This window comes from Myxine glutinosa, chromosome 10, assembly GCF_964187855.1.
Source record: "Myxine glutinosa chromosome 10, kmMyxGlut1.1, whole genome shotgun sequence".
Lineage (NCBI taxonomy): Eukaryota > Metazoa > Chordata > Myxini > Myxiniformes > Myxinidae > Myxine > Myxine glutinosa.
Window position 1 is genome coordinate 59,833,902 of NC_136270.1, and position 27,782 is coordinate 59,861,683.

At 45.8% G+C, this 27,782-nt stretch overlaps 1 protein-coding gene across 1 annotated transcript in view; it reads left to right on the forward strand.

Moving 5' to 3' along the window:
- CTDP1 (CTD phosphatase subunit 1) overlaps nt 1–27,782 on the forward strand; it is a 117,178-nt gene that overhangs the window by 9,946 nt on the left and 79,450 nt on the right. The window contains exons 3-6 of the mRNA XM_068103686.2: nt 7,200–7,284; nt 9,365–9,493; nt 9,724–9,874; nt 22,183–22,273. Coding sequence (XP_067959787.2) covers nt 7,200–7,284; nt 9,365–9,493; nt 9,724–9,874; nt 22,183–22,273 — 456 coding nt within the window. The remainder of the gene's footprint in view (nt 1–7,199; nt 7,285–9,364; nt 9,494–9,723; nt 9,875–22,182; nt 22,274–27,782) is intronic.

Consider the following 27,782-nt stretch of genomic DNA (forward strand, 5'->3'; position numbering starts at 1 on the left):
CCTTTCTCTCCCTTTCTCTCCCTCTCTCTCCCCCTCTCTCCCTATCTCTTCCTCTCTCTCCCCCTCTCTCCCCCCAGGGGAGGGGGGGGGGGAATAAATTCTCCATTGAAATGTATACGTTGCAGTGCCACCTAGTGGTGGTGGCAGAGTGCTACAATTTTCTTTTCTTTTTTTTAAGCCTGGGCAACGCTGAGGTCAAAGCACTCTTCGCACAATAAATTAATTTTGGCAAACAGGACTAATGGGTCCTTCAGCGAACCGACAGGTAGGCTCCGCTAGTACTCTATAGTATAGTATATAATCTATAATCTATACTCTATAGTCTATACTCTATAGTATACTGTATAGCGATGAAAAAAAAAAAATCCAACTTTTTTTAAAATCAAGATTTTCACATTTTTTTACGGCGTAGCTCATCGGGTGAAGCCATCTAGAACAGTGTTTGTCCGTCCGTATGTATGTCCCCTCAAACGTATACCAGAGCTGAGGATATGGTCACATGACGGGGTGATTTGATTACGTGTGATGTCATTACGGCGTATGGCGGCTGACTCTCCACACTCTGCTGTTTTGATTTATATGCCTTTCATGCCGAACATATCGTCGAACCTGTCATATATCACAATCGCCATGCTCTACCTTTATGTTTTTCATTCAGTGTGAAACACAAACAAACCGATTGTTAAAATGATCATGAAATATCGAAAGCATAGACGTTACGGCTCTTCCAACAATATGGTATGGTACGTATAGGCAGGCCTTCGGCGTTATGATTCATCTTCGGACCACTTCGGACAAATTAAGCCCAGGTTTCTTAATACAGCAGTGTATCTTTTCAGTAGTATCGTTTTTGGCACTAATATTAATAACTGAGGAAGTAGGGAATTAGCCTCGGGTTTTTAATGGTAACATAATTTTCGAAATAATGATAACGTAACGTCAATATTATAGTAAATCTAATCGTAACACTAATCTCTTCGTAGTGACTGCAAACTTACTGGACGTTAAAATATATCAGTTTTGTGTCCGTTACGGCATTACGTCATTACGTCTATGATGTCATTACGTCTATGATGTCATTACGTCTATGATGTCATTACGTCTATGATGTCATTACGTCTATGATGTCATTACGAAGGCTGAGTCCACCGACCAACATTTTAATTTACAAGTACACCCGCTCACTGTGGGAGCGGCAGGAAGGGTCATTTCTCTTTGGGGTATATAGATTACAGTCGATCTATGGTCGGGTCTCAAGAACATTGGGTGTGTTCATTTACCAAGTTTCTTGTGGGGAGATCGCCAAGTGGTTTTAGCATTCGAGCAAGCACTCCATTCAAAACTGTTAAGGAACGACTAGCTTGGCAAGCGCTAGCTAGCTGCTTGGTAAATGAGCACACCTCCAACCCTTATGGGGTATATAGATTACAGTAGATTTCTCCTCAGTTCTGTAAGTAAAACGTACCTCATGGATGTAGGGATTCCTCTAAATGTCTGTTTAATGTTAATGTCTCTGCTCACCTTCACTCCTTCATTCCTCTTTTCTCCCGCCTCTGGAACAAACTCCCTCACTCTCTTCAATCCCTCTCCTCCCTCCAGGTCTTTAAAACGGCTGTTCACCACCATCTCTTATCTTCCCCAATCCAAAACCTTGATCTTTTCTACCCCCGCTAATTTCACCCCAAATCCAATTTTTGAGGTGCCGACTTCTTTCCTGGAAGTCCTTGGTGTCCTTGCGTTTTATACCTATCCTGCCCCCCCCCCCCCCGGCCCTCTCCCTCCCACACATCTCCCGATGTCCCTGCTCTCAAATGTTGTGTTTGTGTGCTTCCTCCCCTTCTCTCCCCATCTTGTCGACCGCTCCCCTTTTTATATACTTTGTTTGCTTGTTTGTTTGATTTGTTTGTTTGATAAATGTTAGCTCTTTCACGAGCCTCGACTCTATTTTTTGTTTTTTTTTTAAACGGCATTAGCGACTGTTTGAAAAGCTAAACATATGTGTTTGTGTTTTATAATATTTTACAAGCCCAACTACGCCGCTGTTAGACTTTTGGTCTTGTTTTGTCTATAACACTCCATAGCACTCACTGATGAACCTCTGAAAGTATGTCGAAGATCTGTTTGGCTATCTCTGAGAAAAATGGCAAGACAGCCAAATGGCTTTCTTATAGTTTAGATCGGCTCGTAGTAAATGTAAGTAAAATAAAGTTGAATCAAACTGCTTCTCAATGATTAATTGATCATACATCTACTGGTTTCTTTTCATGTCGTTAATTGACATGATTGAAGAGTTGATATGTTCCTGCTTGCCACAAACATACCTACCCACAAATAGCCTGCAAGAGATCATTAAAATACGATGTGGAGTACAATTTGAACATTCTAAACTTTTATTGGTAACGTGTGTTTCCAACAAATTTACTACAAACTGAAAAGTAATGAGGATATGGCTTGGGTATGCACCATATTTTTCGGCCTACAAGTTGATATGTGGAGTACAAGTCAAATTGGCAAATTTTCCTATTTTTGTTTCCTTCATTCATAGATGAGTCAATTTGGAGTAGTCAACGACAGTATAATTTTTTTTTTTTTGTATACAACATTGAGGCTCGTGTAATAGCTAACATTAATCACAAAAAACAAACGGACACATAAAACATCAAATAATGGGAGCGACAGAAGATGGGGAGAGAGAGGGAAGCACACAAGTTCAACAGTAGAGAGCAGGGACATCGGGAGATCTGTGGGAGGGAGAGGGCTTGGGGGGAGGAGGCACGGGGATGGGGGGTGGGGGGGAGAGGGTGGGGGTGGGAAAGGTATAAAACACATGGACACTGCTAGGACTTCCAGGAAAGAAGTCGGAATTTCAAAAAGGTGGATCTGGGGTGAATTAACGGTGGTAGAAAAGATCAAGGTTTTGGATAGGGGAAGACAAGAGATGGTGGTGAACAGCTGTTTTGAAGACCTCGAGGGAGGAGTGGGATTGAATAGAGTGAGGAAGTTTGTTCTAGAGGTGGGAGAAAAGAGGAATGAAAGAGTGAAGGTGAGCAGAGAGTCTTGATTTTGGCAGTTTCACTAGAAGAGGGTTGGTGGCAGATCTTGTGTGATCTGTCGGAGTATTTGGGGGACAGAGCACAGACAGGGCTGGGGGGGGGGGGGGGGGGGAGGGGGGACTAGGCCAGAGAGGAGTCGGTGGAAGACAGAAAGACCACCAACCTGCCTGCGGTGAGTGAGTGAAAGGCCCTCAGAGTTAGCTTCATCGCGGGAGATTCCAATGATTCTGAAAGCTTTGGTTTCAACAGCTTGCATCCGAACTAGGTGTGAGGCAGGAGCACCAGCCCGGAGGGGAGAGCAGTATTCCATTGAGCTGTGGATGATCACGGTGTGTACCCCGATTTAGAATAGGTACACTGTATCCCTGCGCATCCTAAGAGCGTGACCAAGGGTTGGCGTCAGGAAGGGCATCCGGCCATAAAAACATTGCCTCAAACAGGAAACCATGATTGTCCTGGCTGACCCCCGCTCTAGCAGGGAAAATGGCCTTTACAATGCATGTTGTTGTTGTGGATGAAAGTCTTGTATGTGGTGAGAGCTCAGATGTGCCAAGGAAGGACTTCACACGACGGAGAATGCCCAGTCGGTGACTGGCTTTGGAGGCCAGCTTGGAAATGTGGTTTTCCCAAGAAAGATCATGGCAGATTGTGAGACCCAAGAGCTTGAGTGACAGAGGATTGTTGAGAAAGTAGATTGGAGGGTTGCCCCGACGGTCTTTTCGGAGAGACATCGTGAGAGTGTGAGATTTGTCAGGATTGAAAGACATGTTCCACATGTTTGACCAGTCTGTGATTTTGTCCAGGTCTGCAGAGAGTGACGAGGCTGCAGACTGCCGATCTGAGGGTTTAGATATGGAGCAGCAGAGTGGAGTCATCAGCAAAGAGATAGAGAGGATTTTCCAGAGAGTTGGAGAGATCATTGATGAAGACCAGCAAAAGCACAGGGCCCAGAACACTGCCTTGGGGAACTCCAGCCTGAACAGGAAGGGGAGATGAGAGAAATCCATTCAGGGCCACACGTTGACTATGACCAGAGCGGAAGTCCGCAAGCCATGCGTGGAGATTTCCATGGATACCATAGTAGGAGAGTTTTGAGAGCAGAGCTGGGTGCCAGACCGTATCGAAGGCACGTGATATTTCAAGGGAGACAGCTCCGATTACTTGTTTGGCATTAAGGACCTCCATCCATTGTGGAGACAGCAGAAGTAGCACGTCCAGAGTAGAATGACCTGGTCTGAATCCAAATTGATGATCTGAGATAAAGCCATTGGAAAAGAAGAAGGATTTGATGTCAGAAGCGATGATTGATTCCATGACCTTGCTGATTATTGGGAGCAAGCTGATTGGTCTGTCGTTGCAAGGATCTGTTTTTGCACCTTTTTTGTGTAAAGCTGTAATGTTGGCTGATTTCCAAGCTGATGGCAGATGACATTGAGCAAAAGAGAGTGTGAAGAGAACAGAGAGAGGGTGAGATAGAGCGGCAGAGCAGGATTTTAGGACCCTTGGGCTGATGCCGTCTGGTCCAGTTGGAAAATCAGATTCAAGGTTTGACAATAACTTCTCCACCTTGTCAGGAGAGAAGGACACAGAGTCCTGGAGCAGCTAGGTTCGACTGGGAAAGGTGGGTACAGAGAGAGATGGATGCACTCTCTTTTCCACCGTCTTGTTTAACACTTTACATTAGTTATTCGTGCCTGTTGTTGTTGTCCTTTGCTGACCACAGAATGGATACAAGAGCAAACCCTCAGCAAACTCTTGAAGACTTGGTGGGAAAAATAGGATTGAAGAGAATGTGGAAGTTGGTTCCACGTTTAGGGAAGAAGAGAAACAAATGAGTGTCGGTGGTAGCAGTGATCCTGGATTTAGGTAGTTTTACCAGAAGGGGATTACTGGTGGCCCTGCCGTGTATGTGCATCCTGCAGAAAATTGGTGGGAAAAAACACGGAAAGAGCAGAGGGTGCTGGATTACAAAGGAGAGAAGGAGAGTCCAGGAGCAGCTGGGTACGACTGGGTACGGTGACTACAGAGAGAGATTGGTTTGGGACACACGATTTTGAGGCAAACACAGAGTTGAGGCATTCAGGTTTTTCATGTGCGGAGTCAGCTGTGTAGAGAGCAGTTTACTTTGGAAGAATTCCCAGGATGAGTTGATGTCAGAGGCAGTGGAGATGGGAGACCAGTCCAGATGATTGATGGCTTCTTGAAGACAGTGTCAGTTGGCCTGAGTGAAATGACCGCCTCGTCAACGCTGAGGAGGCTCTCTGAGAATGGCCAGATAGTCTAGTAGGAAGACTAGGTCCCCCTGCACCCCCCGGAGATATACTTCTAATCAGTGTTTCTAGATTGGAAAAAATGTGTAGAAAATGACTAGCTATGGCCCCAAGCTGAAAAAATGTCCCACATACCATTTTTATGCAAATTACTGCTGCAAATTTTATGCAAAATTATGCAAATTTTATGCAAATTTTTGATGAGGAGTAGAGTTGAGGGGTCTTTGAGGGCTTCATCGAGGTGCTCTCGGTTGCAAGACTGGGTCATTCTGAGAAGCACAGCAGGGTCAGAGATCATGATGTTCTCCTCCTCAGTGAATCTCTCCATCAACAGCCTCTCCATTGCCTCACACACTGTTTTGAGGCAAAAGAGGGACTTTGCGTAGGCCTTTCCACTGAGAACACCTTTGAGAGATCCACTTGTTACTAGTTGTGCCTCAAAGAGAATCTCTGCATATCCAGAACCACGCATCTTGTGTCCAGTGAGCATCCCGATGTAGTTCATGGATGTGTGGAAGGGTCCAATCGTTACTACATGACTAGCAAATTCATTTGGCCAGCGCCAGATGATGGGAAGGGCTTTCATGCAGACACCCAGATCAAATGTATTCAGGACCCATCTCTGACCCACCTCAGCAGTTGCTGCCTCGGAACGCTTCAGTAGCTCACGAACAACTGCGTTGTCTGTGATCGGTTGGTGGATAGGCGTGCAGTAGTCGACTGTTGATTTGCTGGGTGGGGGAGAACCAGTTGCAGAGGTGAAACCCCCTAGCCCAGGCACAGGCTGCAGGCCATTGCCATGCCATGCAGGCACCAGGCACAGACCGATCACAGACAACGCAGTTGTTCGTGAGCTACTGAAGCGTTCCGAGGCAGCAACTGCTGAGGTGGGTCAGAGATGGGTCCTGAATACATTTGATCTGGGTGTCTGCATGAAAGCCCTTCCCATCATCTGGCGCTGGCCAAATGAATTTGCTAGTCATGTAGTAACGATTGGACCCTTCCACACATCCATGAACTACATCGGGATGCTCACTGGACACAAGATGCGTGGTTCTGGATATGCAGAGATTCTCTTTGAGGCACAACTAGTAACAAGTGGATCTCTCAAAGGTGTTCTCAGTGGAAAGGCCTACGCAAAGTCCCTCTTTTGCCTCAAAACAGTGTGTGAGGCAATGGAGAGGCTGTTGATGGAGAGATTCACTGAGGAGGAGAACATCATGATCTCTGACCCTGCTGTGCTTCTCAGAATGACCCAGTCTTGCAACCGAGAGCACCTCGATGAAGCCCTCAAAGACCCCTCAACTCTACTCCTCATCAAAAATTTGCATAAAATTTGCATAATTTTGCATAAAATTTGCAGCAGTAATTTGCATAAAAATGGTATGTGGGACATTTTTTCAGCTTGGGGCCATAGCTAGTCATTTTCTACACATTTTTTCCAATCTAGAAACACTGATTAGAAGTATATCTCCGGGGGGTGCAGGGGGACCTAGTCTTCCTACTAGACTATATTAGGAATCGACTCCGGAGACCTGGAACCGTTACATGCAGGTAATGAATTCTGTAGAATTTAGGATTTCAATCCCGGTTCCGATGGAGGGAATCGATTTTACCTTGTAATCTATTATTTTGCCCAAGCCTAATTATGAACCCGTAGAGCACAACTATTACTTGAGGAAGGCCTGAAATGACAGAACTGTATTTGGATAGCCCCAGTTAATGGAGAACCACTTACCATGATCGTTTAACCCTCCGTCTGCATTATGCTTTTTTGAGCATGATGACCATACGTGTGCATGCAGACCTAGTTTACCATCATTTTTTTAAGGATGCACAAAATGTAAATGAATCAATAATTGATTTTTGATCGCAGACTCATGAAGGCACGAAACAATACTGGGTTCGCTGCAAACATCTCGATGGTGCACAGTGTCCCAGAGCTGTTGGTAAACCCGGAGGTGAGTGCTACAGTGTGATGCTCAGTTTGAACACCCTGAAGGTGACTTTGCATGTGGCAAGGCTTTGGTGGAACACTATTTTGAGCCAATCAGTTGACGTCAAATTGCAATGTACACAGCACTTCTGGGTGGAATGTTTTTCAAACTTTGGTTCAGCACCATGGTGAGCTTAAATGGCTCTTTTAATATTTCTGTATAATGATGATGTGCACGAATGGGTTTTATTCATTCACCCACTATTTACCTTTCAAATGGATTTGCAATCTTTCCGTAGCATCGCCACATGCTGTACCCTCATTGTCGGTACGCCAGTCCCAGTTTGCTAATTGCCCTCGGGCATTGAGCCAAAGTGACATTGCCAAGGATTCATTGCTATCCTGCGCTCGCGAAGCGAAAAGCGGTGTTCAGCGATTGGTTGTGTGCGTACGTGTGGCGTATGTATGGCGTACGTATGTACGTCTGCATTTAAAAATACTATTTTCTCAGCAAGCGTTGGTCCGATTGAAATAAAATTTTACACCTTAGGAGTGCCACATCCTGTCGAATTTTTTGTGATAATTATGACGTCAGTCATAGGTCACATGGCACGGACGTCAGCTTGGGAAAACATTGTACCTCTATATCTTCGAAACGGCTCCATGGAAAAAATTGAAACATGGCTTATTATCAAGTACTCCCCTTGGGGAATAACATATGTTAATGATGATGTCATCGGTGCCTTTGTTATGACGTCATAATTCAACAAGTATAACGCTTGATCCAGTCAGTATGAATGGTTTTTTTTCTCTCTGCAACTTAATCTGATGGACACGAAATTTTCACCATAGGAGTGCCTCCTCCTGCAGAAAATTTTAATGATAAGTATGATGGGCAGTCACATGGTACAGGCGCCATCTTGGAAAAACAAAACAAAAACGTTGCACCTTTATAATCTGTGAAACTGCTTCGTGGAAAAATTGAAACGTGGCTCATTATAAAGAACTGCACATAGGGAATAAGTGTTTTAACGATGACGTCATTGGTGCCTTAATTATGACATCATAACTTGACAAGTACAACGCTTAGTCCGATCAGTTTGAGCGTGATCTACGCAACAATTATATTGGAGAATGTAAATGTATGGTCATCAGTCACGCGGTCTGCAGCAACCATATTTAGATCAAATATAAAAACCCCTTAAAAAACAGAAGAGTTGGCTCGCACCAAGTTGACTGCATGGGGTAAGTATTCTATGAATGCCATCTAGTTAATTTCGGATTCCTTCAAACTGTGGTTTTCTTTTGCCAAGCGACCTGCAGTAGATTGTGTCTCTGAAGCTCTTGACAGAAGATTATTGTTGTGTCGCCATGCGAAGCCGAATCTTGTGGTGGATGAAATGGAATGGCAGTCATTCCCATGTCAGCCTTTCTTTGTAATTCAATTAAGTTTGGTTGAACTTGGTGTTATTTAACAGTGCACTACTTGGGTTATCCTATAGACTGAGGGTATCTGGAGAGCGAGGTAGTTTATTAAAAATATTATTATTGGATAAGGAAGTAATATGTGAAAATAATAAGCCTGGTGTTTACTTAATGGTCAAGTTGGCTGGTTTACGATCATAGGTTCCCAAGTTTGAGCCCCTATCGCATGATCAAATTGCACCAGGTGGGTTGACTCAGCCTTCAGCCTTCATCCTTCCGAGGTCGGCAGAATGAGTACCAGCTTACTGGAAACAGGTTTGTACTTACTTACAAAAGATAGCCCTGAGTGGGCTGATGGCCATCTCTTGAAGGTGACCCCCCCTCAATCAGCCGGGTGATAAGGGAGGCGTAGCAAAAATAGCAAAATGTTGATGGTCTTACGGACGGAGATCACGACCCATTTTATGTTGATCTCTTCGAGTTTCGAGATAGAGATGACCTAAAAAGCTTTTTGTGAAGCAAGTGCATTGCTGTAATTCGTAGAAGGTTAACGAAGGAGTGAAATGTTTGGGGTGTGGGATAACACAAGTGGGGGTCTTCATGAATACACAGCGAACATTGGAGGTCAACCCATTCTTCTTTCACAACTTGCATCCATGTTTGTGTGCCCGCCATGCCAGCAAGCGAAGCGGCTTGGTCTGGAAGACCAAGAGAGACTTCGGAGAGGAAACAAGTTGGTGCTCATGGTGGACCTCGACCAAACGCTGATACACACCACAGAGATGATCTCAGCGCATGTCGGTGGCCAGGTATGCATGCTCACAGGTGTGATCTTTGAAACGTCATGCCCCCTTTAACCACTTGCTTTCTACCTTCTTTTCTTTAGCTTTTCCTCTTTCTTCCTTTTATTTATTTTCTCCTAATTATTAATATCCAAAAATACAAGTAGCTCCAATTTTTAAAAAAATCATGACATGTACATATCACTTTGGATGGCATTTGAATGTTGTTTTGCTTGTTTACTTGGTCTCCTTTGCAGGGCATTTTTCACTTCCAGCTTGGTCGTGGCCAGCCCATGTTGCGCACCAAGGTGCGGCCACATTGCCAGCCTTTTCTGGAGAATATTAGCCGCCTGTACGAATTACACGTCGTTACATTTGGAAGCCGCTTGTACGCGCACACCATTGCTGGTGGGTTAGGTAATTGCACTGTATAAATATGCTTTGATGTCACATGATAGAACAAAGATTGCCGGTGACATGTACCAACATGATCTTAACATCTATATTGGATGGCCGATTAATTAGTTGATTTTGTTGCAATGTCTGTCATTTCAGCTGCATGATTCCAAAGCAGTTATAATGATCTTACATTTAAATTTGAATGATAGTGGCAACAGGATAGTTTGGCTGGTAGCTTGCTGGTCACCGAGTTTAGTTCTGGATTAAAATCCCAATGAATTATATTCTGATGGAAAACTGCCTTTAGTCTAGTCCTTGAGCCAGACCAAAAGTAATGCTCCGGCGGGGGGAGTAATTCTCATTATGATTTTCCATTAGACCAATGTCTCAAGTGTCAGAAAAGGTGTGATGGACATCTGAGAACGGTAGCTTAGTGCCCGGATGGACGCCATCTTTGAAACCACCCAGCTCGAAAATGCCCATTTGGTGGGGTACATTGTTGCACGTGTATCTGGACTTCTATACTAGCTATCGATGTGCGGTTGACGACTAAATATACGTCCGATGTGTACCGTCTAAATAAAAAATAATATGAAGCATTTTGTTTTAGATTAATTATTATAAAAATCAATTATCGAAAAAAAATCATATTTTTCAATATTTTATTATTAGACTTGTACTTTTTTTAGTGAAACAACACTGGTATGATTTTCCAAATTATGCATTGTGCTACACCGTTTATCTGTCTATAAAAATAACTCAAAAACTAAAACATATCATCCACCACGAGTTTACAACAAATAAATGTAAAGAGGCATAAAATGACTTAGGCCGCCGCTGGCATTATCTATTCTGACGATAACGCAAGTTAGGAATGTCGTACGGAGAGGATTTTAACACCATACGATATCTAATAAGCAGGCGGAAATTGTTACATAGGAAATCTGCACTTTGGTGGCCATCTTGGATTTCAAAATGGCCGCCAATTATATTAATTATTCATTACTAGAGTTTGGAAAGACGTATGGAGCTGATTTTAACACCATACGATGTATATTCCTAATAAGCAAGCGGAGGTATCATTGAACATGTCATGTTTTAGTCAAATAACACCGGTATGATCTTCCAAATTATACATTTTGCTAAACCGTTTATCTGTCTATAAAGATTTTCAGGCAATTTGGCCTGCATTATAATAGAGAACAACATATGCTATACAATATACAGTGCACACAAAGTTAATCATCAGAGTCGCCATCAGAGTCATTGGCATCCTGAGCCACGATAGCATCATCCTGCACCATGTTGGAGCATCCCTGCAGCTTACACACAACAGTGCACTTCAACCCATTCAGTATGCAGGAGCAATCTGTGACGGTCGACACGTCCTTCTGCATGTGCATGAGATGAGATTCAAGACGACATCTGGAGCTGGTAGACCCGCCATCCATCGGATTGTGAGCGAACCGCCATCATCGAGTTCCCAACCATGTCCTGCTGATGGTGTTGGGACGTCTGGTAGGTTTTCAAGGCTGCGTCGCCAGATAGCCGCCTGATAGTTGGCCCTAAGCGTATGCTGCATCAAGGAGTCTTCACAAGGCGGCAATTGTCCAGATTCGATCTGGCCCTTCTTTGCACAGAACATGTGATAACGGAGCGAATTAACACCGACGATCTTCGTGTTCTTGGCATACAGCTGACACGTGAAGGCCTGAATGCTATTGAAGACGTCTGTTGGTACATTCCACGAAGATCCCAGATCTGTGAATGCTTGAAGATACAGCTCATTCGCTTGCACAAGCTTCAAAGCCTTTATCTTTCCTTGGCTAGCCAGAGCACTCACAGTGTCACACCCGCTCCATGCATGAAGCCCTGCCAATGCACTGCAAACTCCAGACCCCAATACCGCAGCCAACTTTCCAACGTCGATCATTCTGACTCGAACCTTTGTTCCTCGTCTGATGAAGAGCTGACTATCGATGGTTCTGCTGAGATGAAGACTGATGATCAGAACGTCGGTGTCATCTGCCACTAAGATGATCGTCTTGTAGTGGGTAGCGGCGTGCTTTGCGTGGAGAAACATACGCGTGTCTGCTTCCTCGTGGCTACATTCGAGTGCTTGCACCAACTTCCACCTATCGCGGGTCAGTACCAGACATTTTTCACCACAGGTGACATACAGTGGTCTGTTGCCTAGCTTTTCGCGATTTGTTTCATGTTTCCACGACTCCGCCAGAAACACAACCAGTTTCTCCTTTGTCTGGCTGCAAGCAAGGAGACGCCGCCAGTTCATGATTTTGTGTGCGGGTCTGATCTCGCTGAAACTGATGCCTTCATTTGAACCGCGGTTCACACGCTCAGCTGCTTTGATGGATTCTTCTGTGTATGTGTCAAAGACAACATCGATGCGCTCACTGCCTTGACCAGCGTGAAGCGCTGCAGCAAGGATGCGGTCAGATAGTTCTTCGAACGTGTCGTTCTCGCCATGCATCTTTTGTATGAGAGCCATCGCATCAATTATTGTTGCACTTCGCTTGTCAACGTTCTCGGCTGGTTCCACAAGACCTTCCATGTGTTTCGCAAGTGCAGCTTTGTTCGTTTTTTTCATTGACCCATCAACGTTTGCCAAAGACCATGGTAACGGCCCTAGTGGGTGACAAAGGACAAGTTGCATGTCGAGGTTCCTTGTCTTGGCGATGAGTATCATGGTGGCAAACAGTTGTCTGTCAGCTCTCAGGACGATCTCCTTGTTTGTGCCCTTCACAACTTTCTGCTTGATCTTACCAAAGGTCTTCAAGTTTAGCTTGTTCAATGTGTCATGAAAGCCTGTTCCCTCTTCAAGACATTTCTGGAAGCTTTGATACGCCGCTTCCCCCTTTTGCAGGGTGTTGAGTAGGTCATTAGAAACGTCCTCCCTCGCAGCCGCTCCGGTAGATATACTGAGAAGACATGACGGATCATCGGCGAATGGATTGGTCCAGTCATTTTCCAGTAGATCACAGATAGCTGTGACGCCAGACTCATCACGTTTGATGCGAGAAGTAGACAAGTCAGGGTGCTTGGCGTGAGATGTGTCGCTGCCATTCACAAGGATAGTTTCTCGTAGTTGCCTCAGTGCAGTAGCCCGATTTCTGCAGTTAGATAGTATCGTGACACAGCCCCTTGTCGAAGACTAAAACCTCGTGTTCCTCCAGCTGTTTGCGTATCTTTGTTTACTGTTTCTTCTGTTGTCTGATCAACAGCGATTCTGGCAAATGGATTCCCTGGTCTAAGCTGTACGGAGAAGTAGCCTTGATTGAAATGCCTGTACAACTCGGGGCATGTTTCGTGGAGTTGCGTCATCTGTGCATAGTACACTGGTAGATATCTAGCATAGTTCACCTTGTTCATTGCGAAACACCAAGGGATCACTCTTCTGACACAAGCCAAGTGAAGCATCCAGTCGCCTTCTCTATCCGCACGAATCAACCCCAGCAGGGTCTCTACCATATCAATATACATCATCCAGAAGCGAGCCAGGTCTCCATGTTTGGTTCGCAGAAAATGTAGGTATTTCGCGAACATGTCAAAGCTCTGTACACATGAATCATCATCGAGAGCAGCAGCGAGAGTCTCGTGGCAAACATCCTCCTTGATGCTGCGAATTTTGAGGTCAGTGCTTCGAATCTGGGGTTCCTTGTCAGGATGATTGCTTTCTATCCACACCTGGAAGCCCTTCCAAATGATGCGCATTAGTGCCTCGTACATCAACTTGTGGAGTCGCACAGCACGGTTGTATTGCTTGCCTTCCAGAACCCTGTTGATGGAACCTTCAGCGATTACTCCTGACTCAACAGCTACATCCCGAAGGCCTGCATCTCCAAACATTTTCCCAATGCTCGACATGAAGTTACAGATGGTATGGAAGTTCCCCATCATGAGCACGATTCTTCCATATCGATCGACATCTTTCCATGCTATTTCGGTCGCCTTAGCAAATAGTGCCTGGTCTAGCACCACCGGTATACGCTCAAGCTGAAGTGATGACATGATGTTCAGAGCTTCTCTGAGGATTTCTTGCACTGTTGCCATATCTGTGGCAGGCGCGTTTATAGTCGGCAGGTAGCCAACTACATCTTCCGTCACCTGAACATGATCTCTAGTCATGATGTTGAAACCAGTCCACAAACTGATTGTCTGGTCGCATGGTTCCAGCATGCGAGTCATAATCCATACGTGATTTCGGCGCTGCGCAAGGGATGTTGCGCCTGCAAGAGTGTCAGAAAGATCTGCAGGCTTGATTGCAGGTGGGCCCTCTCGTTTCCCACCGCTGTATATTGGAACTAAATCGCTGGATGACGGGATAGATCGCTTCTTATCTGCTTTGGATACTGCCGATGGAGGTTGGGGCGGCAAACACGACTGCGACTTCGGTTGGACGATGATACCGTTGACGCGATGCGATGTTCCGCCACCACTCAGCGATTCCTCTAGCCTGTCGATGTTATCGAATGCTAATACAGTCGGGACCGAAGGGTGCACATGTGACGGAAGTGGTACTGTATCTTTCTCCACACTTGCTAATTTGTCTATGCATAGCGCTGTCTCGATTTCTTCCAGAACTGTGTACGAACATCCGTGCCCGAGTCGATTCAATATTCTGATGACCTCTGTATTACCGGTGAGCGTTTTCATGACCCACGGAAGTAGGACATGCTTCGATGTTCTGATGGTACCCCGGTGTACAGCATTGATGATATCTTGAGCCATCGACCATACCAGTGTGTCGGCACGCGCAGAGCTACCCCCACTCCCGCAAATCAAAGTATGCAGAAATACACGAAGAGAATCTGGTATCTTCACGTAATCTGAAGTGAGTTCTGCTGGCTGAGGCGGCCAACGTTCATTGTAATGAGCATCTTTGATCTGGTGTCGCAGTGAAGTAGCTGCACGCACAATGTTACTTTCACCGTCCGTTCGTTCAAATGCTTTCACTTCTGCTTTCAGGTTTACGCACTCTGCAGCAATCTCTCGCTTTGTCAGATTATCGGGCATCAAGTATACACGGTGTTTCACATTGAAGAAGATGAGCGATTCTCCAAACTCTCTTTGTAATGTGCGCTGCAGATTCTTCTTGATGGAGTCATGAACATCAACTGAAAATGTATCTGAAGACAGGATATCTGTTGCAACATCAACTATTGGAACAATCCTCGGGTTCAAGAACAAGTCAGTGCGAATGAAATTGAATATACATCGTATCATTTCTTTTTTCTCGATATTATCTTCAATGTCAGTTTCTACTTGAGGTTTTTGGGGCCGTGTGTAGTTTCTATAGCAGGAGAAGTGGTAGTGAGCCTCAGCTGCAACCATATCTCGTGTAGTCAATGCCAAAACTCTCTCATCATTGCGAGCTGTCGCAGCATCTCTTATTGTCTTATCTGCTCGAAGTTCAACAGCCAAGACAACTGTTTCACGGGTACGACTGCCTTTTATGAATTTTGAAGCACGCTGGCAAAAAATGCATTTATCATCGTAGACCGTTGAAGTTGATCCTGTCTCTTCCCGTGATGATCGCCGTCGCACCGCATCGCCAGTATCAACTGAAGAACTTCTAGCTGCATTGGTCAAAGTAGCTAGGTGGTTTTTGTGAGTGAAGTCTGATCTACAAGCCCTATGGTATAATATTGGAATATTAGGAAGTTCAACTGCGCCTTCTTGGACTAGCTTTAGAATTGGATAAAAGTTTCTAACTGCGGCTGCGTCACACAATGTCTTCCAAGAACTGTTGCCCGCTGCCTTGCTTAGTTCAGAGAGTGGCGACTTCTTGCTGCACAGGATGCACGTTCCGGACTCAGGTTCAATCTTCGCCCGTTTCGCCTCGACACCGGCCATCTCAGCTGAAAGAACAAAAAGACTGACGTTAGATTACTCCGATATCCGAAAAGCTCGCCAGCTTACATAGACATACTCATCCAAGTCAGTGAACATGTTAGATGGCGCCACAATACAACTCTATAATAGAGTTGTATGTGGCGCCATCTAACATGTTCACTTTTAGTTCTTAAGCCACCCACCCCCCCCCCCCCCCTCCTCAGAAATTAATCAGGTCACCGCAACAAATCTCAGACTGAGATATAGAATATAGATATAGAATAGACTGACGTCACTTTCGGCACTGGGTTCTGTGGGTTGATTATCGGCGGGAAATTCCAACTGACATAGTTTCGGTTTGTGGAAAGTGCATGCCTTTTCATATATTTTTTGTGTACACTCGTGGTGGATGATATGTTTTCGTTTTTGAGTTATTTTTATAGACAGATAAACGGTGTAGCACAATGCATAATTTGGAAAATCATACCAGTGTTGTTTCACTAAAAAAAGTACAAGTCTAATAATAAAATATTGAAAAATATATGATTTTTTTTCGATAATTGATTTTTATAATAATTAATCTAAAACAAAATGCTTCATATTATTTTTTATTTAGACGGTACACATCGGACGTATATTTAGTCGTCAACCGCACATCGATAGCTAGTATAGAAGTCCAGATACACGTGCAACAATGTACCCCACCAAATGGGCATTTTCGAGCTGGGTGGTTTCAAAGATGGCGTCCATCCGGGCACTAAGCTACCGTTCTCAGATGTCCATCACACCTTTTCTGACACTTGAGACATTGGTCTAATGGAAAATCATAATGAGAATTACTCCCCCCCCCCCCCCCCCGGAGCATTCACTTCAAAAAATGGCCGGTTGGCTCAAGGACTATATGGTGTCCCTGGGTATCCTCTGGTGCCACAGAGGAGAGTAGCGAGCCATGGCTCCCATGCAATGCAACTTAACAGGGACTATTAGTATTTGTGAGAGTTAACGTCCGTATAAAAGTGAACTTGTGTTAGTTAATCGGCAAAATGACTCCCATTAAATCCTCATTTATCATAATATACTTAAACTTTCATGTTCTTCCAAAAATTCATTTTGAATTATGTTTCCTTCATGAAGCAAATTAAGAGATATGGCAGTTTTAGTAACTGGAGGTGAAACAAAAAAGATTGTCCACGAAGATGAGGCTCCCGGAAGAGCTAGAACACAAAGGATCAGGATACAACAGAACAAAATTAACAGTAGAAAGGGGGTAACACTGACAGCAGTGCTGAGGGGCAAAATAGAGGGAGACAGGACAAATGGGGAGGAATGACGTTGCGGAAATAGTGCTGCCTTTGGTCGTAGCTGGTATTATAAATGTTCTTCCTTTGTCTTATGATATGGAGTATACAGTCATGTGAAAAAGTAAGTACACCCCATGTAAAGTTATAATTTAAATAAACATAATGCAAATTTCACATGTGGAAAAAGTAAGTACACCCTTGGCTCTAATAGGTGGTATTGCCCTCTTCGGCAGAAACAACCTCAAGTAGCCGTTTCTTATAACTGTCTACCAGTCTCTGACATCGACTGGGATAAATTTTTGCCCACTCCTCTATGCAGAAATCTTTCAGCTGTGCGATGTTTGAGGGGTTTCTTGCATGCACAGCTCGTTTCAAATCCCCCCACAACATCTCGATGGGATTTAGATCCGGGCTTTGACTTGGCCATTCCAGAACCCTCCATTTCTTTCTTTTCAGCCATTCCTTGGTGGATTTACTGGTATGTTTCAGGTCATTGTCATGTTGCAAGGTCCATCTTCGGTTGAGCTTCTTCAACTTTCCGACCGATGGCCTCACATTATCCTCAAGCACCCTCTGGTACAATGAAGAATTCATAGTGGATTATATGATGGTGAGCTGCTCAGGCCCTGATGCAGCAAAGCTGCCCCAAACCATAATATTTCCACCACCATGCTTTACAGTTGGTATCAGGTTCTTGTGGTCAAATGCTGTCTTTGGTTTTCGCCAAACATGTCTTCTGGTACTGTGGCCAAATAGCTCTCCCTTTGACTCATCTGTCCAGAGCACATTGTTCCAGAAGTGCTGGTCTTTGCCTTGGTGTTCATTGGCAAACTTTAGTCTTGCCCTGATGTTCTTTCTGGACAGCAAAGGTTTCCTCCTGGCACACCTCCCATGTAGATCAAATTTGTGCAGCCTCTTTCTAATGGTAGACTCGTGCACTTTGACATCAACAGTGGCAAGAGCTACCTGTAGGTCTCGTGATGACATTCTGGGGTTCTTAGAGACTTCTTTCAGCATCTTGCGGTCTCCTCTCGAGCTGAACTTGCTGGGGCGGCCTGGCCTGAACAAGTTGGCAGTTGTTTGGAATCCTCTCCACTTGTAGATGATCTTCCGGACAGTCGAATGATTGATTTCAAATTGTTTGGAGAGCTTTTTAAATCCCTTCCCAGACTCGTTGGTATCTATAACCTTCTTTCTCAAGGCCTCGGAGAGCTCTTTTGATCTCGGCATGGTGACGCCGCACTCTTCAACAACAAAGAGCATACCAAACGAAATGTCTGAGGTTGAAATAAGACAGGTTCCTCCAAGATCCTCTCTAATGATGTTCTAATCATTTGCACCTGAGCTGGTGCACCTGATTCTAATTTTAGGTATTTGAAGTAGTGATAAATGTAGGGGTGTACCTACTTTTTCCACATGTGAAATTTGCATTTATGTTTATTTAAATTATACAATGGACTACAAAATGTTAATGTTTCATGATATTTGTTATATTATATCACCTTTATCTATCAATATTGTTGAAATGAAGATCAAATAGCGGTATGTTGAAATATGTTGAAAAAGTCAAAACTTTACATGGGGTGTACTTACTTTTTAACGTGACTGTATGCTGTGATCAATGTAATTTCTTTCAAAAATGCCAAAGATTATAAAGTGCATATCCAAGACTGTGCCGCAGCACATTGCCACTGCAGGTGGGCCGAAAAGGGTACTTGTGCCCACTTGTGTGTATAATTTAACCTCAATATAATCAACTGGTAAATATTGTTGCGTTCCTGGTGATTAAAATCCTCCAAGGAAACGGATTACCGAACGAGCTTTATTTAACTCTGAGGCGTTCAGTCAAAATGCAGCGGAGAATACGTGTGGGTGGGGGTAGGGGGAACGGTGGGGGGGGGGGGAAGAGACCGAAGAGCGCTTACCTTCACGGATCCCACCGGCAGTCCTCAAACCTGCAATAATTAATTCAACCCACACAGGTTTAAAATGTTCAAGAAAATGGTGGCTTTATTAACCAAAATGCTGGCAACAAAGAAAATGCACCATAAGTGAAACTATATTCCTAATTGGAGCGTTCCCACACAGACCCGAATACAGACAAAGGATAAAATAACTGGAAAATAAATAGGTGTGATTTCGTGGGTACTTAGGTCAAATCGGCTGGTGTATCCCGTCAGGAATTGTCAAAGATCATCTGAGGCGTCTACGACTCTACGTCTTTGCGCGCGAAACACGCTCGTTGGCGCGAAGTAGGCCTCCCATGCAGCCCGCTCACTCCTGGCTCCGTGCGCGAAGCGAAAGGCCTTGGCGTGCAGCTTGCTCCTCCAGTGGTGCTTGTCCTCACGATCTCTGCACGGAAACCGCAGCTCTCCATCCGCAGTTCCGCCTCCTCATGACCACTAGCAAGATGTCGGAACACGACTGTTCGCAATGAAGCTTACTTGTGCAAGAGCAATAGCGACCGTTCACCACCAAATCCTATAACGAGAAGAACCAAGAGGAGGTCAATGCTGAGAGAGAGAGCTTCTCGGCAACCGTTCACCAACAAAGTCCGGACCCAAGAGAGAAGATGTCCGCTGTCCTAATTATTTTGTACTTGAGGCTCTGACGTCATCCCACGACGTCTCCGTGTCCGCTCCTATCAGCGAGTCTCATCTTACCAGTCCTTGTGCCAATCAAATCCCTGCCAATCACTGCTCTTTGGGGCGTGGCTACCTGGATGTTTTTGTGCCTCTGCGCTCACCAAGTCGGTGTTATCAGCGATAGTACTTGATGCCTGGTTTCCGGTTGGTTTATAATTATTGTGGTTAATGGCCGATTTCTTACTAGGTGTCTAGTGCGGTGTCATAAGGAACACAGGAAAAGATTATAGAGGTAATTGCATACAGGGGATTAATTAGCCATAATCCCTCGCTAATTAACAAACCCCACTCCTCTCTTGGGGAAGATGCACTTGCACGACATCCGGTCTACAGAAATTTCCTACTTATGATACATCGAGGTTTCTTCTTCTTCATGGCAGTCGGAGCACACTAATATATACACTCTACCTGGACTAAGGTATTTCCTACCCCATACAAACGTAACAATATAATCAACATGGATCACTGTTTGCTTTATTCCCGGTCTTAATGTGATGAACTCGGGAAGTGAGCTGAAAATGGCTTCAATATTAATCCAGCCAATGTGGAATAGTTGCCAGGAAGACAGGAACTGTTGTGCAAAGATATTACAAACAAAAAGACTTGGTTCCAATAAGGTGTCCAGCTGTGGTGTCCAAAGTATTTCGGATTGAGGCCAGAAAAGTTTAGAACGACTGTGCTAGTGAGCAGTGAAAAAACTGATTTGCAGGACTAAAAAATAAAAAGAGAATCTTTAAACTCCTATTCGCTTGTATCGTATTCCCATCTGTGTACTTAGCTCATGGTATGGGGATACCAGCTTCAAATGTCATATGCTTTGTTGATTTGGCTGTTTTCACCAAATGTACTATAGTTGTCCTAATTCCACCGGAAGTGAGATCCTCTGATTAGTGTCAAAATGGGGGAGATGATTGAGAGAATAGGTTTTTTTTTGTATGCTATGTCGAGACTCGTATGAGAGCTAACCCATATAACATATAATAAAGGGAGCAAGAGACAAGAGGTGGAGAGGGAGAGAAAGACAACACCAGTACGGAACAGGGACATCAGGAGATATGTGGAAGGGAGAGGGCTGGGGCAGGGTACCCAGGATAAACAAGATGGACACTACAAGGACTTTCACACTACAAGGACACTACAAGGACTTAAAGGAGGAAATAAAACGGAATTTGAAGGAGGTGGATTTGAGGTGTATCATTGGGGGTAGAAAAGATCAAGGTTTTGGATGTGTGGAAGATATGAGATGGTGGTGAACAGCTGTTTTAAACACCTGGAGGGAGGAGTGGGATTGAAGAGAATGTGGGCGTTTGTTCCAGAGGCAGGAAAAAGAGGGATGAAAGCGTGAAGGTGAGCAAGAGTTGATTTTGGTAGTTTCACCCGAAGGGGGTTTCTGGCAGATATTGTGCGTCCTGCAGTAACATTTGGGGGACAGAACACAGACAGAGCTGGGGTAGCTAGGCCGTGAGGAGTAGCTAGAAGACCAAAGTAAAGGAGAATTATATTCAGACCACCAACCTGCCTGTGATGAGAGAGTGAAAGGCCCTCAGAATCGGCTTCATCGCAGGAGATACCAATGATTCTAAAAGCCTTGGTTTCTACAGCATGGAGCCGAGCTAGGTGTGAGGCAGGAGCATCAGCCCAGAGGGCAGAGCAGTATTCCATTGAGCTGCAGATGAAAGCCTTGTATGTGGTGAGGAGCTCATGTGTGCCAAGGAAAGACCACAGGACGGAGGATGCCCAGTGAGGCTTTGGAGGCCAGCTTGGAAATATGGTTTTCCCAGGAAAGATCATGGCAGATAGAGAGACCCAAAAGCTTGATTGACAGAACTTCTTCCAGAGGATTGTTGAGAAAGTAGATGGGAGGGTTGTCCACACGGTCTTTTCGGAGAGACATAGTAAGAGTGTGAGATTTGTCAGGATTGAAAGACGTGTTTCACTTGTTTGACCAGTTTGTGATTTTGTCCAGGTCTGCAGAGAGTGAAGAGGCTGCTGCCTGCCAATCTGAGGGTTGAGATATGGAGCGGCAGAGAGTAGAGTCATCAGCAAAGAGATAGAGAGGATTTCCCAGAGAGTAGGAGAGATCATTGATGAAGATTTTTAAAAGCACAAGGCCCAGAACGCTGCCTTGAGGGACTCCAGCCTGGACAGGAAGAGATGACAATTCCATTTTAGAGCCACACATTGATGACAGAAGAGGAAGTCCATGAGTCATGAGTGGAGATTTCCAGGGATACCATGAGAGGAGAGTTTGGTGAGCAGAGCACGGTGCCAGACCGTATCGAAGGCTAAAGCAGACCGTATCATGCAGCTTTGTTTCTTTCCAGTTGATAACATGCAATGGGTTTTACGGATATGCACAAAAAGCCATATTGCTTAACTGTCCCAAATAGGAAACTGTACTGAATGAATTGGATGCTCCGGCAGCAACTTGGGATCTCCTTGCGGATTGTTCATTTGGTTAACGGCCTTGTAACTCATCTATACCGATCAGTGCTGCTGTTTGGTTTTATTTCCGCAGGCTTTTTGGACCCTGAGAAAAGATTCTTCTCCCACCGCATTCTCTCCCGAGATGAATGCATCAACCCGTTTACCAAAACCGGCAACCTCAAGTGAGTTTTGGTGGTGGTCAGATCTGAGCAGGAAGAATACTATGCAGCAAGCCATATACCGGGTGTCCACAAAGTCACACATCATCGGCAAAACATTTATTTGTAAGGTTGGCTTCATCAGTTGTTCGAAATGTGTCCCACCAATCTCAAAATATGTTTGTATACGGAAAAGCAGGTTTCTCTGAATGTTCTTCAACATATCTTTGCTAATTGATAAAAAAATTCCATTAAAAAAATTAATACATAAGATAAATTAATTAATTTCCTTTGATGCGTGACTTTGTGGACACCCTGTAGTTCTGATGTGTCGATATCATATGATTTTGATTTTAATCATTTATCTACTCTTGTAACACTTGTGCACACAAGTTTGGTATCTTTGTATGTTATTTAATGTAGTGTCACATGTGTGTCATTTTGGTTGTGGAAAGTGTGGCTGGAAGATCATTTTCGTACAAGCACAGAACCAAGTCACGAATCCCAACGAGTTGGGACTGAAACTTGTTCAGATGAGCAAATTATTCAGACTGGCGATAAACAAGATGGGTACTGTTCGGGAATATGGAAGGTCTTCTTCATTAGTCAGGCCAACTTTGCCAGGTGTTTTGGCATTATTTAGCAAGCTTCCAAATGGATGTGCCTCTCTTCTGTATGTAAGAAACCTTTTTGCTCCTCATGCCATCATTTTCGACTGAGTGAACACCAATTCCGCCGCTTCCATTGGGTGCGGGGGTTACCGGGCTCCGCCCTTGACGAGGAGCTGACAGGGAGCCCCTATTTGGTAACCCCGTCGAGCACATGTTCGATGGCGGCTCGCTGGGAAGGCCTCATGCCCTCCCAACACCCCCTACCAACCAAGCCGGAGTGAGGACGCGCACTCCCTGTGCACGCAGCCGCCGTTGCTGTTGTTGTTGTTGTTGTTGTTTCTGAACCGTGAGGAAGAGCTGCGGGGAGGTATTGGGAGGTCCTAAACTTCCTAACGGTGCCATACAATCACATTCTGGTGCAACGAAGGGTCAGAATTAATGGAAACGAATCCTTAACTGACATAGACTAAGAATAACTAGCAAGATGTCCTATAGTTGTCTTACATGAGATGCGGTGAACCTGGGCACGACATTTAATGGGGGAAATAGGGGGAGGTCGGGTCTACAGAGTGTTGTTTACAGAAAATGGGACTAGAGAATGGGGGATTGGGGATAGGTGGGAAGTATTGAGGAAATAGGGGAATATTTACAAGCGGATATGGATGGATGCAAATCCCATATCCGCAGCATTGCACCCTTCTCTACCTCGGGGCGTCCCGACCCGATAAATTTTTACCTACGTTAGTGTGGCACTCAGATGTAGTTCCCTCTACTATTAACTCAACCCTGAGTGCGACAGTTTTACAGATGTTCACAAATGAGTAAATATGTCCCCCTGCGACGTTGCACCCTTCTCCTAACAGAAATACACCCACAGGATAACCGAATCGCGGAAAGCATCCTCAAACTAAACATAAAGCCGGTAGGGAGCATCATTTATACAAGACTGATATTTACACTACGATCCAGGACCTGTTCTTTGAGGAACACATGCAGATGTTATGCATAGAGAGAGAGAGCACGCATGCCAGCATCGATACACCAACCCACGAGTGCCCTGTGGCCCTACGGCCTTTAATAATGTGCAGAACACCCTGTCCAAGCACCAAAAGCACCACCCCATTATGCACAGTCAGCACCATCCGGTGCACCAATAAAGTGTTCAATAATAAATGCACAATCAAGTGTCCATGGTCACCGGTGGTGTCGCAGCCGGCCGATGTTCTGCCGCTGGTCTTGCCTTCATGGAGTGCACTTGGCCTTCTGGCTTCTTTAGAAATAAAGAAAGGCGCCAACCACGTCCATTTCTAAATTGTGGCCGTCAGGGGGGCCAACTAAAAGTGGTTCACCTGTATGGCATAGGTGCCACGTTGACCCAGAGGTCCATCCACGGGTGGTGCTTGACCGCAAAAGAACTGCGGTCCATTGTGGGCGGCCACAAAAATTGCGGTCCATATGGTGTATCGATCCAGGCAGCAAGCAGCGGAAGTACAGGCCCACAACTGCGGAGCCAGCACCTCTCTCTCCTCTCTCTCTGCCCCAAAGCCAGATCCTCGGAGGTGGGAGACAAAAGAAGACAAGTGAGTTAGGTGGTAAGGGCGCAAAAGTGCACGCAATTCAAGGTAATGCACACTGGGGGCACATGGGAACCAGGTGAGACAGGTACGTTCCTACCGTATGCCCCCCCTCCCCCCACCAGGTAACCTACATTGCCCCTCCCTTACCCCTTACTGTATCCACAAAACACAACACTACCCATAAACATCTACTTTACACATCAACAAACGTCCCTACTGTCTTCCCCGTTCCTCCCATCAACCAAATTCGTCTTCTCTCCCTCCTAACCAATCAAATTTGCCATTTCCAACTCTCATCAAAATTTGCCATCTCCAACTCAACATCAAAATTTGCCATCACCAATTCATCATCAGTCCCTCCTAAGGAGGGAGATGGAATCACCCCAATGTCTCATCCACGTCGTGATGCGTCTCACAAATCCACACAGCAATTCTCCTTTCCTGCAACACAGAACAAAGGAACACAGGTGGTGTGGAGTCATCATCACCACCTCACGTAAGTGGCTGCGTATGGTGCGACAGGTTCATCAATCCTAACTATTTCCTAAATGACTTTAACAACTTTACATTACCCGGGGTCTTTCCCTGCCAATCCATTGGCCATCTTACACTATGGGTTCTAAAAACCAATTCCCATTGACCAAACTGTGGTGCTTCTCAATTTGGGGTCTCACTCCCCCGATTCAACACTCGGTGCCCCCGCACAATTTCGGTGGCTGGGTCGTGTGACGCTCCCAGCTGGTCCGCCCACCTGCACACCTCCACCACTGTTGTTGCCTACCGAGCTCACCTGCTCCTCACCCTAACCTAACTAACTGGGGAAGGCCCTCTCGCACTCTCACCCCCTCAGTGCCCTCTCTGGCACGGGCTGCCCGATCCACACCCGGGATCCTCAGGCACCCACTGACACTAACGGCTCCCAGAGCCCACCTGCGGCCTCACCTGGCCGACATCTAACAGTGGCGGAGTGCCCAACCATTCACACTCATACTAACAGGCCACACGACCAGCCAATTTCACCACACCAATGCACCCATCCACAATACCATTCTGCATCCGCACCACAAATGCCAATATCCAACCACAATTTACCTATACCTTCTAACTATTCTTTAAACTACCCTCCCCGGGTACTCGTGAAAAGGGGTCCACTCTTCCCCCATCCACACCTTCGCACCATGCACACCACTCCGTACCACTTACTCCAACTCTCTCCACACCACTCATTCCAATACTCCATGTATTCCACACACCTGTACTTGCACACCTGTGCTCTCATACTTGGTGCCGCCTGCACCCTTCTCTCCCCCAAGCGCATTTGCGTTGATCCATAACACTCACTACTCATACACTGCTCCACACACCTGTCCAGTTCTCACACAGCATCATCTCATCTAACTACTCCCCTCTGAAACTTGCGCTTCCCAGTCGTCCCTTACACTCAGCGCTCCCACGTCATTATCAAACACGAAGCTACTACGTCCCCACTACAGGTATCAGTCACTATCTAAACCTAAACGTTACCTAATGTCATCTTCGCTAGATCCCTACACACAATATCCTAACCCACCCGGGCTAGTTTTCACTGCCATACACCCCATAATCTATAGCGCATTTGCCCCCCCTATCATGGGAAGGGTGGCAGGGATGCCACCCTTACCCACCGTCATACGGCGCGAGTGGGACCTTGTGGGACCACCTCGTATGTGAGTCGTTACCCGCCTGGCGGACCCCGTGCGTCGCCCCTTGCGGGGTCAGCGCGGGGCCGAACCGGCCGGGCCCCCACAGTACATTACCCCCAAGGGGCTCCCGTGCCTCCCCTGTCCCTCTAAAAACTACGCCTGTTGGTGTCGATGCATGGGTCACACTTCCGCAACCCGCTACCCATTCCATACCACCACAACCTTGCTCACTCACACCTCGCACCTCTCCCATCACCGGACCCTCTCGCTCGCACCCTCGTTCCATACCCTCCGGACCAGCCATACACCTCACTCTTGGCCTCTCACGAACATCCGGGTCCATCTCGACCCCCAAGCTAATTAAATCACCTGGCGCATCATACGCACGACCATATTGGTCACCACTTACACCGGGTCCTCTTTCTCTTCGCTTCTCCTCCATCACCTGCGAATCCCTCATCCGGTTAATGAGCACATCATCACGATCCGAACACAGACTTTGGACCAATTCTTTTACTTCCTCCTTTATCTCTTTCTTATCCTCTCTCTGTCGCTTCTTAATTTCGCTCACCCCTTCTTCCACTTCTTCTAATTTCTGCTTCACCTCCTTCATCTCCTCGTGCGCCCCCTTAAGTTCTTCCTCTAACTCCACCTTATTTTTTTCTATGTGCTCCCGCACCTCCCGCTCTTTAACCTCCATCACCTCTACCACCTTGTTCATTTTCCTCGTCAGGTCCTCATGTACCGTCTGACACTCTTTTTTAATTACCCCTACGTCCTTTTTCATCTCCTTCTGTGTCGATTTTAAACCCTCTATTACCGCTGTGTTCTTCTTTACCTGGTCCCCCAACTCCTTTTGTCCCACTGTCAGTTGTTCTACTCCCAGCGTCAACTCCTCTATACCACCTTGCAATTTTACAGTCCCCTTTCTCACCTCCTTCTCCATGCGCTCCTTAGTGCCTCACCACCTCGCGCACTCCTCCGACCTCCTCACTCACACCTCTTCTGATCTCCTCTCCCATCACTTGCATCTCCTGCCCAGATGCCACCCTCATCTGCTCCATTTCCTCCCTGTGAGCATCCAATTTAGTTTCTACCCCCATTCTGACCCCCTCTATCTGCTGCCCCATTTTTTTAACTTCCCTTTCCGCTTGGTCCCTCATGTCCCTCAATTTGCCTTCCATACTGTTTTCTAACCCCTCTAACCCCTTTTTCATCCCTTCCATTTGATTCTCTTGAGCGGCCATTCTGTTTTCTACCCCCTTTAACCCATGTTTCACCCCTTCTATCCCATTGTCTAACCCCTCTAATTTAGCTTCTAGCCGTTCCCCCATTTCTCCCATTTTGCCCCCCATTTCGCCCCCCATTACCCCCAATTGCTCACTCTGAGCCCTTATTTGCTCACTCTGAGCATCCATCCGGTTCCCCATTTCGCTCCCCAATCGCTCACTATCAGCCCTCATTACCCCCATTTGCTCACTCTGAGCCTCTTTTCTGTTTTTCAAACCTCCAATTTGGTCTCCCATTTGTCCCATAAGGGCCCTCATTTGCAGGAAAAAAAAGGTTCGAATCCACCAGCGGTGCTGCTACGGGCGCGGTTGCCGTAGCCATGTGCGAGGCGCCTTTTTGCGCGCCCGTAACCTCGTGCGCTAGGACGCCATTT